General features: G+C 43.6%; 1 protein-coding gene across 5 annotated transcripts in view; it reads right to left on the minus strand.

Moving 5' to 3' along the window:
• SAMD4A (sterile alpha motif domain containing 4A) overlaps positions 1–15,058 on the minus strand; it is a 207,873-nt gene that overhangs the window by 48,896 nt on the left and 143,919 nt on the right. For 4 of the 5 annotated variants that reach the window (XM_045566851.1, XM_045566858.1, XM_045566883.1 and 1 more), the window contains one exon: positions 5,128–5,391. The exons of the other annotated variant lie outside the window; for it this stretch is intronic. In XM_045566851.1, coding sequence (XP_045422807.1) covers positions 5,128–5,391 — 264 coding nt within the window. The remainder of the gene's footprint in view (positions 1–5,127; positions 5,392–15,058) is intronic. 5 annotated transcript variants of the gene reach the window in all.

The raw sequence follows: 15,058 nt of genomic DNA on the forward strand, positions 1-15,058 counted from the left end.
ATACTACACCAGTTTCAATTATCTCTGTATTTCTGTATTAATACTAACATAACGCCACACATCACAAGGATACCCAGTCAATGTTGATTCGCAAAGGTGAGGCTGGAGCTCAGATCAAGGGAATCGGCCCATCTCTACCTCTGTCACACGGGCCACTCCCACAAGAGACTCACAGAGCTCCTCACTTCCTAGGAGCCCAAGTCTATAGGCTTTTTACCCAGATATCTGGACATCTGAACTTCACTGCAGGTGAGCATCGTGCTGAACCTGTGCAGGTGAGAAGAGGAGCCAGGGCTACTGGGGAAGCTGGGCCAGGGAAGAGCATGGTGCACTGCAGGGACCCGCGAGGGGTTTGCACACCTCCACTGGAATGTTCTACAGGTTCCCACACTCACCAGGCCCCACACTGTCCCTCCAATCTACTTCTCCTCCTACATACCCTTTGCTACGGATGACACCTGGGGTTATCCAGATGTCCCAGGCAGAGCCCTGGGCATCGGCCTAAATTCCTCTGCTCCTTCACTACCTATGTTCAGTTAGTTACCAAGCCTCTTCATTCCAGCCCTTGAAGATCCCGTGAACATTCAACTCCTCTCTCTCCAGTCTCCATTCTCATTGCCTCTTGCCTCAGTGCCACTTCTTTTTCTTCTTCATTTACCGAAATATCCTCTACCCCTCCCCTGGCCTCCACATCCAGGATCCCCTGTCCCCTCCTCACTTTGCTGTATCTTGCACACTGCTCTGAGGGTCCTATTTCTAATACGCAAATCTAAGCAGGCCATTCTGCTGTAGAAATTCCTTCAATAGCTTCAGGATAAAAGACAAAATCCCTTGCAAGCCTAGGATCTGGCTTTCCCCTCTCCAGACCCCTTCCCCAGGTGCCCTTAACATCAAGCCATAGGATCTACTTGGTCAGGCTGTCTCCTCACCATGACTTCATGAACACTGTTCCCTCTGCACACAGTGCTTTTTCTTCACCTTGTGCTTGGCTGACCTGCAGTCACGTTGAGTCTCAGCTCCAGGTCTCTCCTTTTCTAGCAACTTTCCTTGGCTTCCCTCCACTGTGAATTAGGGCCCTTCTTGGTGCCTGCCCTGACCCAGTGCAAGTCTTTAAGACAACATATTTTCACAGCAGTACACCTGCATCAGGTACTTGGTTTGCTGCTCACGTGATGGTGAGTCTTGCCTTTGTCTTCCCAGAAGCTAGTTAGTCCAAAACCTCTCTCAGCAGGTGCTCAAAAAAGTCAGCTGATTTGAATGAGGACAAAAGTGACCTGTGAATCGGTCATTTTTCCCTTGTCTTTGCTCCCATATAACACAGCCACATCATTCATCAACAGCCCTGGCATTTCGCTAAGTCTTTAGGTGTTGGGGTTTATACATCATCTTTGAGGACATGATGCTAATACAAGTAGCAAATGTACTTTTTCCACCAACTGACTTCTTGTCTATATTTTATTTTCTTCCTAGGAAATTATGGGATTTTTTTTTTCTCACTCTCTCTTGGCTACCTGAAGGCTTTGTGTGAGAGAAGAGGTAAGAGCACATTCTACTACTCTTGAGTTGCCCAGGGAAAGGAGGACATTATAACTGAGCACCAACTAAGATGGAATCAAGAATCTTCCCTCTGGGCTGAGTCACAGAGAAGTTTTTGAAAAGAACAAAGACATTTGAATGCAGAAACCACACCCAGCATATTTAGTTCAAACGTGTCTAACCAGTAGCCTCCACAGGGAATGGTAAAGAAACTTCATATTCCAGTTCAGCTTCCTACATCTCCTGGGTTAGTTTCAAGTTGAGTAGCCAGTTCCATTTTTTCTAGCGTGAGATATTAGTCTGACACTCCTACACCGAAGCACATTCAATCTGTGCTTCAGAGAGCCGGCCTCAGCCATTAGGACGGATATTTACTACAAAGGGAAGAGTGAAGCCAGCTGGGCAGATGATGTGAGTCCTCTGAGGGGAGGAGTTGGTCTACTTGGGAGAGAACTTAGTGACAGTCTTGGCAAAGAGTGCTGACACCAAGACAAAAAGAGGGCTAGATCGATGCATGTGAAAAACAAAAAGAGCAAGAATGCTGGGCCCTAAGGTTTATTCCACACTCTTGACCCAAGAGGTACATTCCTAAGGGCCGATTTGTAGCCAGACCTAGCTAGTCTAGCTAGAGGAAAAGGAAGAATGGATGAAGAATGCAGTGTTTCAGCAAGGTATGCACAGCTGTTGGCCACAAAGATGAATTCACGCGGAATCAAGTTCAATTATAGTGACTTTTTATTCTTGTCCCAAGGGAAAAGGGTGAGGGCAACACATATTCTCTATAGATTTGGGAACTCGTCCATATTTTACTACAGGTTCCTGTTGTTCTTGTAAACTGGGTGGGTGTTTAAAAGTTAGAAAAACAGCAGTTAGATGATGGCACCCCAAGGGGGACCAGCAAGTAGTTTGAAACAGCTGACACTCTTGCCAAAGACCTGGGTCAACAGAACATGGATTCAAGAGGAAGAGCTGGCTCTTTCTAGAAGCACCTCACTTGATTTTATATTTCTTTTCTCAAAAAGTGTGAATTAATTTGAAAATTTAAACTAGCATCTGCTCCTAGATGTGGAGATCCAATGACGAACGCTTGGGTTCTGCCAGGGCTGCTTCTTGGGTGAGCTCCCAGGAGGCCACCCTGGATAGCCTTTGACAGCAGGACAGTCCTTAGCCGTGGCATCTTGCAGCAGGGCTAGGGGAGGGACATTCGTGTTTCACAAATACTGGCCCGTGACACTTTGGAATGCTAGTGTTTTGGGGTGTGGACATTTTTTCTGTCTGTCCTGTCAGCTGAACTGCAAATATACTTTTCCCACAAATAGAAATATTCATCATCCATAATGTTCCTTCCTTCAAATATTTTTTGCCATTCAATTTGCTAATGACTTTATGAATCCCAATCCAATTCTTGGGAGAAGAACACATGAATAGGTCAACAGAAGGTGGAAATACATAGAAGAGGGTCCTTTTGGTGCCTCCAGCCACCAAACAACCTGCTTTCTGACCACATCCCTTGGGCTTGGAAAGAGGATCTGGCTATGAGATCTTGTCTGTGTCATTTTCCGATTGAACAAGCTCTGAGGAGACAATTCTCACCAATTCTAAAGAAAAGAAATGAATAAGCTTGGATATGGGGTATTCCTTAACCTTCGGAATATTTTGGCTTTTAACCTAAAACAAGGATAGGAAATTTATTCAATTTTTCTCTCATTCATTACTCTTTAAAAACCTGTTATATTTCTCACCTCAAAATGGCACCACGCAATGAACACACCTTTACCTACTTTGGGAAAATGTCTAAAGTGTGCATAAAGACCTCAAAAAAAAAAAAAAAGGAAAGAAAGAAAAGAAAGTAAATGAAAGGATGAAGGAAAACAAACATCCTAAAAGCAGACAGTGGAATCGGAATTCTCTGAAGAGATGTGTGTGCTGGTGAATGGTTTTTCTACCGGATGCTCCTTGCCTTTCAGCACAAAGGCCAACGCCTCCTCCCCACAGAGTTACCAAATAGAACCGCAATGTGCACTTTCTTGGAAGCATGCCGCCCAGATAGTGAACTTCACCTGGAAAGAAGCTAGTCAAAAGCAACGGCTGTCACAGCCTCCCTTGGTCCCTCAGGTACTTCGATGCCCAGTGATGGACGCCACGCCAGGCTTGCCTAGAGAGGGGTTGAACCTCACCTGACACCATCACCTGGGTTCAGCTGCCTGAAGATATGACCACGTAGCATTAACTCAGAAATGGGTTTCCTATGTTTCCAAAACTGTGATACAGTCCCCCAAAACTGTGAAAGAGAAAGAGGACATATATCCCCTTCATGCCAAAATGACCCACTGTTTCTGCTGCCTGTTAAATACCTTTAAAGAGCCATTTGTATCACCAGAGGAAAACATCAAGACACAGCCCACTCCCTCTGGGCACCACCACAGGATTGGGAGAAGGGGGAGATTGAGTGGGGACAGGCCAAGCAACTGAGAGGAAGATTCATGGAATGTACCAGGGAAGTGGCTCCATGTCAGCCTCATTCCCAGAGCTGACAAGCTCCATTCCAAGTGGCACCTGGGCAGTCATGGGCAGGCTTTCTGTGCCAGGCCTCCATGAAAGGAGGGGACTTGGTACAGAGCCTCCTATGTCAACATGGATCGTTTGCAAGGGAAACATCAGGAACAGCAGGACCTCAGGACTATTAGTGCCAGCAAAGAGGGTATCTCAGAGCCTCCCCTCAGCACGGTAGTCCCTGAAGCATGACTGGTTATTGGTTCACCATCTAAAATTGTTATTAGTGTGTCTCTGATGAGCATCTTTGCCTAAGGGCTTCCCAACCCTTGAACAACTGCAGTCTAAAAATACAGAGTGCACGTATCCTCTCTGTACCTATGGTGGGTAATTTAGAAATCTCTATCTCCTGATGAGTCTCTTTAGGAGAGGGCAGATTCGCAGGGTAATGCAGGAACATTTATTTATGCTGCATAAAAAGCCTTTATCACCTGTATGCAAATCTGTTATCAGGATTAAAACACTGTCAGAGATTCTCCGTGGTATTTTCATGTCCCTTAAATAGATGCAGAGAAAAGGGTTTAAAGGTTTCTTTGGATATCAAAGAAAAAAGAAGAGAGAAAGGAAGCACTACTGCAGTTCTGCATTAAGAGAGATTAAAAGAGAGAGAGAGAGAGAAAAAAAAAAAAAACAACCACACCAGATCCAGTGGTTTGTTTTTCTGAATTACTGACAGGTCCCTGGCCACAGCAAGGAGGTAGAAGGCTGGAGCAGCTCAGTGTCTTCACAAACAGAAGATCCTATCACCCTGAGTGGTGATTCATTTAACTGTCTGCAGAGTCAGTGCGCTGGGGAAGAAGAGGGTGTTGACCTCTCTTGCTCTGGTTCCTGTTTCCCAGGTTTTGGCAAGAAGCCCTGGAAGGGGATCTGAGCCCTTTCTGCCTCCGTCGACCCTGGAGTTCTGCAAGGGACAGATCAAAGGCACAAGCCTGGGAGGGGTGGCACCTTCTCTCTTGCTGACTACCTCTCTTTTTACCCTTCGGGACTCGGATACAGGGAGGGGCGCTGTCCCCAGTGGTTTCTCGTTTAGTCACTCACCTTTCATACCACTACCTTCTTCTTGGAATGTGTTACGAGCAGTGGTCTGATCTTCTAAGTGTTCACTGCCACCACTTCCTGAAGAGGCTACACTGCTTTGTGGAGACAGGGGGGCATGATCGGATGGGAGGCACTGAGGTCCTCTAGCTCGTAAGTCCTCATGAGACATCCATCCATGTCCTAGAGGCTGGCTTGGCACATTCATGGGTGGGGTAAGGGACACAGATCGTTTCAAAGGGCTGTGGTGTGCCTGGCCTGAGAGAACTGGAAAAAAAAAATAAAATGAAATAGGTTATTCCCCCCCCTTTAGCCTGGGACGCAGAAGAACCCACAATACCTTTTAGCCCTGAGAGATACGGCTAGCTGTCTCACAACTCCATCCGTGGTCACAGCGGGTTGAATAAAGGCCTGGCACGGTCTTCCCTTTGGGTGGTTGAAAAGGTTGCTGTCTGTACCTCTCAGTGGGTTGGGTTTCTCCAAGGAGACCAAACCTATGGGGCCCACACATATGGCCTTGGCCTTTGTGGGTCTGGATCTGGTTTTAGTTCTAACTCTAGAAATCAGGATTCGTGGCAGTGGGCCCATAAATCAGGCAAGGCTCGAGAGCCCAGCAAAGTGGCCATCTGCCAAAAGTGAAAAGAACATGTGCTGGACAATTTGGGTTTTTTTAAACACACATTCTGACATTACCCATGTTGTTAGGGAGGACCTCTTGAAAGGCGGGCAAGCTGGTCCCCATCTGGGATTTTTGAGACTGAAGTAGAAGGTGGTAGACTAGGAATCAGGGAACTGTCACCTCCGCAGGGTGGTGCAGGCTCAGCGAGGGGCCCCGGAACTAACACAACCTCAGGGCAGGGGACACGGCAGCTGTGAATGAAAGGGCTGATTCTTCTAGGGCTCTAGGGTGTGCTCTTTCCCTTGGCCTCACAGGTTAATGCCAAACTTTTTATATTACAAACACTTCCAGGTAACAAGGGTTTCATTCAGAAGCCAGTGGGGCACTCTCAGCAAGCTGGAAATGGTTTTTACCAGCATGTTCAGCCCTTCCGCACAGTGGGCCGCATCTACGTAGCCCCCATTTTTAATTTCTTTTCCAGAAAACTAGGAAAAAGCAACAGAACTCATATAACTAGCCAAATTAAATTGAAGTCATTCAAGGGAGGGATTTAACCAAAATCAACGTCGAGGGAGCCGACACTGCCCTGGGTTGGTTTTTCTGGGTGTGTAAAGTGACAACTTCACAAAATAAGTCTATTCATAACGTTCTCTCAGCACCAGCTCCTGACAGGTCCAGTTTATTTTGACTGCCGCTGGACTAACATGGAATGGAGCCACATGCAGTTTTAAACATTTTTCAGGGAAGCCATTAAATTCCGTCTCGGGCTCTATCCCCTCCGATGAGGCGTTTGCTCTCCCAAGTCTGGGCTGGCGCTTCTTTGTGGGTGTTAATCGTGCTGTGTTTTCCAGTGAGCAGACCAGACAGCCCAATGGTGAGTGGTCCTGCTTTTTGTTAAACTGCATTTCTGGTGGGGCAGCACCCACATAAAGGCCTGAGCAGATTACTGTGCCCCCACTTAAAAAGATAAAGGCCAGAGTCAAAAGGCTGGGTGTTTCTAAAACGTGTGTTTGGGCAGCAGTGGGTGGGTAGGCTGCTGGCAGGCAGCCATTGGTCACCGAGCCCGAGAGCTACCGAGCTCATACCTCTGTGGTCAGTGTTTCCATCTGGCCTCATGTGGCCAGCAGGGCAGCCTGTGTGCGAAGTGGGGACACTCAGAAGGGCTAGAAACTTCTTTATTAACAAAAAGGGATGACAAAAGGGGGCTGCTGACTTTATTATTTGTAACCTGAGAAATTTCTTAATTTGGGCAGATTCTATTAAAGGTAAGGAATTAGCACCTATCTTAAAAATATGCAAAGGGGACACTGTTTTAAAAATGCTGACCCTAAGAGGCTGAAACAGCTTGCATTTCCACTAAATAGACTAGGGAAGAAACTATTTAAAAAGGCTCCCTGGAAAATGCATTGCTACCTGGTTGGATCAGAATTAGCAGGAGAAAAAAAAAAGCAGAGAAAGAAAAAAAATAATAAAAAGGAAGCAGCAGCAAAAATGAAGAGAGAAGCCAATAGGAAGAAAAGCCAGACATCCAGAAAATCCATTTCATGCCTGTCTAAGTATTTATATAAAATTGGGTGGACTTGTTCAGGGCTGCCCTGAGTGCTGGGACATTCCAGCTTAGACATCTTTGCTTTCTGGTACCTCTGCAGCCCTTTCGAAATATCTCATGGATGCTTTGACTGGTGCCTGCCAGGTGTGCCCCAAGTGGAAATGGGGGTTCCTCCACACAACCAGGATTAGAATGAATCTGAAACCATAGGTCTCACCAGAGAGGGACACACAGTGCAGAGTGGGTGGAGCCCTCGGCACCTAGGCAGGTTAGAGGCCATAACTAAATACGTAATTGACAACCATGGGTGGTTACTGCCAGCACAACCCCCATCTCTGTTAGGACGCTGAGAACAATACGAGACTTATGTCTGCAGTTGAATTCCAGTATTGGATGGAGCCAATTTGCTTCTTTACACTTAAATTAAAAAAAAAAAAATGCATGCTACCTCTTCCACAGAAGAGCATCCTTGGAGAAGCTGTCAGTTATCCGAGGACTCTACCAGCTATTGAGATTGGAATTAAATGTTTATCTAACTTAACAGGCTTATAGGGATTTGTACATAGAAACCTACACCCATTTTTTCACATTTTTCTGAGCTTAACTGAAGTCCCAGGGGATATGGCATGAACTTGGCATCTGCCTCTATCTAAGAAAAAATCAATTATATGTGGGGTGCCAGGGCCTTTTCCCAGTGACTTCCTACTAAAGGCCTCATCCCTCTCTATCATAATGGGAGACCCTTGATTCCCTCAGCTGCCACCAAACTCAGGAATGTCTCCCTAGGAGCCAACCTGCTGTGGAAACCAAGGACAGTGATGACGCTAAGCTTCTGATTTGCAGAGAGGGCCGTGGGCTTAGTGCCAGGCTGAATGCCACACTAAACCAAGAGGTGCACTGGGCAAACACCTCATATCTCTAAAAAGAACCGAGTCATGTAGGCAGTACAGGCTTGTCTTCCTGTGGGAAGGAGACTGAAGCAGGTGACAGGTGACCTGCCAACAGTGCCACTTCAGGGTGAAGACAGATCTACAGGTTTAGGCAATGGTGGAGTACTTTGTGTGGCATAAAGTGGCAGAGGAAATAAATGTCACAGGCAGAAAGAGTCTGCAAGAATATAGGGCACACGGTTGTGGAATTAACGAGGTGGCCCGTGGCAGAGTGTCAGTGGCTGCCCCATCACTGCCCCCTGCCACCCCTTTTTAACTAAAAGAACTCATCTGAAATGATGACAAACGGAGATATGAACATTCAGGCAAAGGCAAAATTTCCTTTCCTACAAGTAGGGAGGGGAGGGCGGCAAAAACAGGCTTCTAAGAAGCTTTCTGCATTGTGTGAGCTGCCCCAGAAAGCCTCTAGCCAGGGCTTTTGGATGTTCTTGCTTGTTGGCTTCCGTGCAGTAGACAATGGCTAACGATGCATTCAGACCTAAGCCGCCCAACAGTAATATCCCAAAGCGGCAGAGTTAAGTCCATCTTCTAAAAATCTCAACCTAGATTAGAAATTGGCAAGTTCCAGCAGAATAGAGGTCCTCGATTTATGCTGCATTCGTGACTTTTATAATAGTGTGGGTAGAGAGAGAGCGTATTTCAGCATGGATTCATTATATTGAAAATCATACTAAAAATTACCAAGGGGAGCAAAATTGTGCCTGTTTTTGTTCTTGAAACACTGAAACTAAAACTTTATATTTTGTATAGTATAAATTCAATAGTACTTAAATGTAAAAAAATCTCTAGAAGAAATTTTAGGTCTGTATGCAGATATACATCATTAGGACACTGTCATTTTTGGAACATTTATAAATTCAAGTGAACCAAAAGTAAATAATAAATATTGAGTAACTCTAGTAGAAATACAGAAACAGCAGCTAAACATAACCTTGCTACAGCAGTCGGGCAGTGTGATGGGAGTGTGGAGGGTCTTTAATCTGGTGACAAACTCAGTCATACCATCAAGACCAGCCAGGTTCTCTGACCTCATCTAACCTTATGATTTCTTTTTCAACTCCCAGCATCTTTAATGATACCCCTTTCAACACCTTTTCAGGGGAAAATACGATACCTAGATCTGGATTCTGTTCTTTTAAGTATTGTCTTTAAAGCCTGGAATTCAGATTTCTTTCCGATTTCCTTTGGCCAAACTTGACTTCATCTTGATCTTTATTTATTGAAATAAGATTCAGGAAAAGACTTTTCATAATATTTAGTACTTTTTAAGGAAAATTAAGTATAATTACTTTCTACCTGTATTATAATATGAGAAATAAACAGGGTTCATGGATAGAGGAAGGTTTGGGATACGGGCCCAACTATCTCCTTGGTTCACTATTAGGTTAAATACTATACCTCATTGTCAAGGAGAGAAGTGATCCACATAAGCAAATTGTCCAGATAACTGAAGCTCGAGTCTCACACCAAAAACTTTATCCTAACAATCTTTAATGGAAATTTTTCAAAGATATATTGACTTCTCTGCTGTCCTTAAATTTACACATAGAATGCAATTTATGTTTTAAAAATCATTGTTATGAGCATAGATTCCTAACATTTTAGAGCTGGAAGCCTCCTGAAACACAATTCAGTAATTCTTAAACTGGGAGCTGTGGATCCCCGGGTACTGGAAAGACCTAAAAGATCTGTGTACACCAAGCCTTGGTAGGGGGTGAAATGCTGTGTTGCAAATGACTTCTACATATATGTAGAGGGTATTGGAATTAATACAATATAAATTAATTTAAATTAATATAAATTAAGAAGATCTATGCTGAGTGCATAGGTCTTTTGTCCTTTTTTGATCAGTGGATTTGAAATACAATTGTTGCTTTAATAGGGACGCCAATTTTTTAAGATTAGTTATTAGCTTACATAGCTCATACATACTGTTGGTCTAGTGCACACTCATTTGACAGAGATCTTTGTTGCTCTATGCTGTGTCTGGGGAGCGAGGCTTCCATGGGCGGTTTAGGTAGCCTCAGGAACTCACGTGCTGTATACTTTTCACGGTCGTACTATCTCCTCAAGTTCAAGTCAATTATTCCATCTCTTTGTTACCACTATGTGTTCCCACTTATTTCCAGCCTTAGAGTGTAGAATCTAGACTGGTGAAACTGTCAGAAATTTGACTTCTAAGGGCACTAAATATTCCCACATTCCCAAGATCGTCCTCTTTCACCAAACGAAACATCCTATGTTCTCAACCCAAGGTTGAGTTCTGTGCCCTCCTCACACCCTATGAGTCCAGCAACAGAGAGGTGATTGGCAACTTTAATCTTTTTTCTTCCTAAGCTAGTTTTTTCATTTTTAATTCAAGAAGCTGCCTTTCTTACAGAAAAACGTATGCTTCATTAAATTTTCAAATTTCTACATGCTTACATGATAGAATTCAATCCAATAACTAGCACAACTAAACTTTATAAATATAAGTCATTCTAATTTAGGAATTTTAAAAGGTAGAATGAGGAGACCAAGTATTTACACACTATTTTAAAATATTAACCTCAAACTATTTTCCTGAGTTAAAAGGTCCTGACCAATTGTTCCCTATGACTCAGGTGATAGATGCTGTGTGTCCACATACTTAGCACAAGGCTGGGCAGAGTTCTGCTAGTATGTTGCTCATGGTTGTTCTTTCACAATTTCTAGAATCACTCCCTAAAGGAAAGTCAGAAGTTATCAGTGGAACCTTTCCTGAAAACACCATTTTGAGGGTTTACAACATATAATTCTTAAGTTTTGCTAGAGGATATGGTTTGATAACTTGTCAAGTTTAAAGAGGAGAGAGCTTGGGCCACTGCCAGCTACAAAAAGGCTATTGTTTCAGAGGAACTGGGAGGTGGGGTGGGGGAGTGTTTCTGTCCATTCTTTTAGGTTGAGTCCTGTTTAGCAGGTATTTTCAGGTTCCATTCCACAAATTTCTTCTGAGAACACTGGTTTTAGAGCATCTAAGAACTACTACTAAAGCCTTTCAACGTTCAAATAATGGAGTTCTGCTAACAACACCACTTGTGTGAATAATTCCAGACATTTGCTTTTGAAAAAAAGAAAAGCCAACATTTTAAGCAAGGCTCAGTGGTGAAAGGACATTAGACCCTGGATTCCTCTTCTTTAGTTGGTTTTGTGGTGCCACAACCAGTAATCTGAGGCCCTGTGGTAGGAATCTTTGGGGAAGAAAAGATTAATAGTACTGCAAGAATACATTTTGAAAAACACAAAACCAGGGTATTTGATCAGTGACATCATGCAAAAAAAATAACACCAGTCACACTTATGGCTACAAAGAGATTTGAGTAAGTAGGCTGGAGGGGAGGGGAGTATTAATTACTAAGGTTAAAATGAACATGCTCTGTCATCATTGCTTTGGGAAATAGTTTAAAAGCCAATCTGTAAGGTTAAAGCCTCAACTCTGCATGCTTGCTCTCTGCTCCTTGTCTAAAGGGTTGGAAAACCAGTGCTTAGAACATCTGGACACCAGACGACGAGTCCCCCAAACAAGCTTCAAACTCTACATCATTCCGGAGGGAGAAGACAGAACATGCTACAAAGCAAAGATGTGGTTGGTGGATGGGATGTTCCCAACCAGCCCAAGGAGGAAGCCATACACTTTCTGTGAAGAAAAAGTGTACACTTGCCTATGCAAACCAAACCAAACCAAATGGAGACTCTAGAAGAAGAGAAAGCTGCAAAGAACATCATGACAAGGTTGAGAAATGCACATGGCTAAATCTCCCTTTCCCCCGTTAAATCTCATTTTCATATGGTATAGAAATGAAAACATTCTGATGCAGGGAACAGCACCTGGAGAGGCTTTCCCAATATGGTGAGTCCTTGTCACTGGTGTCAGCTCTTGTTACTCTGCAGACGGCTCAGCCTTTGGGCAGAGCAAAGATGTATGTTTCTAGTTTCACATTATCACTTAAACATTTGAGCTTTTAAGAAATAAATTAGAATGTTTCCGGCAGACTTTTATTACTGCATTAATCTTTGGTACATTTCATTTGTCCTCTTTTGTCAGTTTCTATAATGGCAAAACTGGGTGTAATCCAGTAGAAAATCTATTTTAGATAACTGCTGTTTGACTTTACATTGTCATTATTTATGAAATAAGTTACACAAGAAGCCAATACGTATATACCTTTTTATAGAAATCAGTACAGTCTCACCCACAATTTTAACTTCAAATCAAGCAGTCCTAAAAGAAATTGTCCCAATCCTATCATTCCAGTCTATCAAAACCAATGACATTAACCATGGAAGTAATTTGACACCACTGAAGCAGATGTTTAGGCCAATTCACAAAACTGTGGGATCAACCAGCTATTTCTAAATCTCCTGTATATTGGGTGAACTTCTACTTTCCTGTATTGTTTGTTTTCATATCTACAGTTATACCTATAATGTACTTAACCCTTAGGTTTGTCCATGAATTTCTATCCATATAGGGAGTGAAGAGATGTCCAGAAATGAGTATAGACAGAAATGTAGAATATGATTCATTTCGTTTATGACACCAAGAAAATAATGGAGTTAAGCAAGTGGCCAGGAGTGGATTTAAGCAGATATTTCCTTTTTAGTTCTCCAGTGTATCTGTAAAAATGCTGCAGGCACGTGTGTAGGGGAGAGAGATAGTAGAGAAACTCAGAAAACCAGATATTTGATGACAAACCCTCCCTCCTGCTCTTTTCTCAAAACATAACTCTCGAATTGTCAATGCTGTTCCATCCGCTTGCATGCCTATCCGGGAAGTGCTTCTTCGGTTTATGCAATGCCATGTCCGTCCCATGCTTAACAGCTCGAGAGCTATTGCTGAGTGTGGGAAACAGCAAGGCAATCCAAGTTTGGAACTGCAAATAGCCAGGATTTCATGATTGAGCAACCAAGACCCTCCCAGAGCATCAGTCCCGAGGCCATGGCCAGGTTGTTGAACAAATCATCAGGGTATCCTCTTACACCTTGTCACCACCAGCAACACTTGTCAAGAGGAGAAGTGGGTCAATTGCTTGAAAGGAGCTAACAAAGGATATTTTAAACCTTGCCTACTAACTCCTGCCTTGAGCTTAACCACAGGCAAGGTCTTCACTGCCACTGAGCTTAAAGGCTCCCAGATAACAGGGAACAGTGGCTCTCACTGATTAGGCAAGAATGGGCATCATTAGAGGATGCCTAAATCCTACTGCCAACAGGGCCTCAACTCTGCAGCCCAGTGCATGAGCAGTACCAGGATTTCTCTGAGCGTAAAATCCTGAACTTTGCCTTGATCAAACAACAACCTTTTTTCTTTTCTTTCTAGTTTTAGGGGAAGGGTTATAAATAATTAGAAATGTACTATGTCGTCTTGACTAATTCTTAACTTAGCTCCTTGATAAAGGAACGAGAGCGGGAGATTCTCAGCATGGCGACTAGCAGGGCAATTTACTGATTAGGGAATTGGTTCTTGTTTTCATTAAATCATTCAATCCACATGTCAAATGTAACAATACACATAAATGACCATTCAAAAAAACCACAATTTGAGCTTACACTGCTAATTAGATGATTTTTTTTTTGTTGCTAATTAGGAGAAATTGGATGGCTTAGGCTCTCCTGGCTTCTTAATTACCTTTGATTGAATAACCATGTGATTCAAGACAAGCTCTTGAGGCTGCACACACCCCAGTTCCCACTTACACTTCACCTTCAGCCTCCTCCCGAATTCTCGCCCTGTGGGTGTTGGAACGCAGTGAGATTGGTACTGTGTTTGTAAAATTGATTTACTGTGGTCTGTAATTACACATAACGATTTGAATTTTTGACTTGGCACTGCATTTTTCATACCGTTCTTCTCTACCCTAGAGAAGCAGCGTTTACGTAATCGCTCTCAACTCATCTACTTGGGTATTATAAATCAGCCCCGCAATAAAAGACTTCCAGAGACATGGCAAGCTCGAGGTTCCTGGCATAATTCAGCGCCCAGGACTGTTCCAGTTTAAGGACAGGAATTGAACAGCATTCATTTCTTATTGGATGGGAAACGGAGGGGGCTGTCTGGAGCTACAGAGCTTGGCAGCAAAGAGAGCAGGCGGGAGGGCAGGCGGGCCGGAGCCAGCTCAGGTCCGGGGGCTGGGTCCCTGCTGCTCGGCGTCTACTGCGGGTCCCCTCCCCTCACCGGCAGACAAACTGCGTGTGTGTTCATGTGCATGTCTTACATTCTATCAATCACCACTATTCACGGTTCCCATACTTGTGAATTTACCTACTTGCTAAAATTTATTTGTGACCCTTGAATCAATACTCATGGCCTTTTCGTGGTCATTCTCAGACACACAATGGCAGAGAATTTGAGTCGCCCCACACACTTGCTCCTAGCGGGGTTCAAACAAAGCGATGCTCTGCCTTCTTGTTGGAGCTCTCCTACTGTAAACAAGTGTTCTTTCTGTGGTCTATTTAGTGCCATATTTTTCACATTTTTGTGCTTTTTGTTGATGATTTCATTGTTTGTAATGGCCCCTACGCAGAGTGCTGAAGTGCTGCCTAGTGTTCCAAAGAGCATAAAGGCTGTCATGTGCTAGATAAGCTTCGTTCGGGCATGAATTAGTGTTCTTGGTTGTGGGTTCAATGTTAATGAGTCAATAATAGATATTAAATGAATTGTCTTTAAACAGAAACACACATATAACAACATTATGTAACGAGTGGTTGACAAAAATATTGTGGCGAGAGGTTTGTATTAATAGGTACCTAACCCTGTATTTCCCCCAAGAGCGATCATTCAGTGTTCAATAATTCAGT

Source organism: Lemur catta, chromosome 1 (assembly GCF_020740605.2).
Source record: "Lemur catta isolate mLemCat1 chromosome 1, mLemCat1.pri, whole genome shotgun sequence".
Taxonomy (NCBI): Eukaryota; Metazoa; Chordata; class Mammalia; order Primates; family Lemuridae; genus Lemur; species Lemur catta.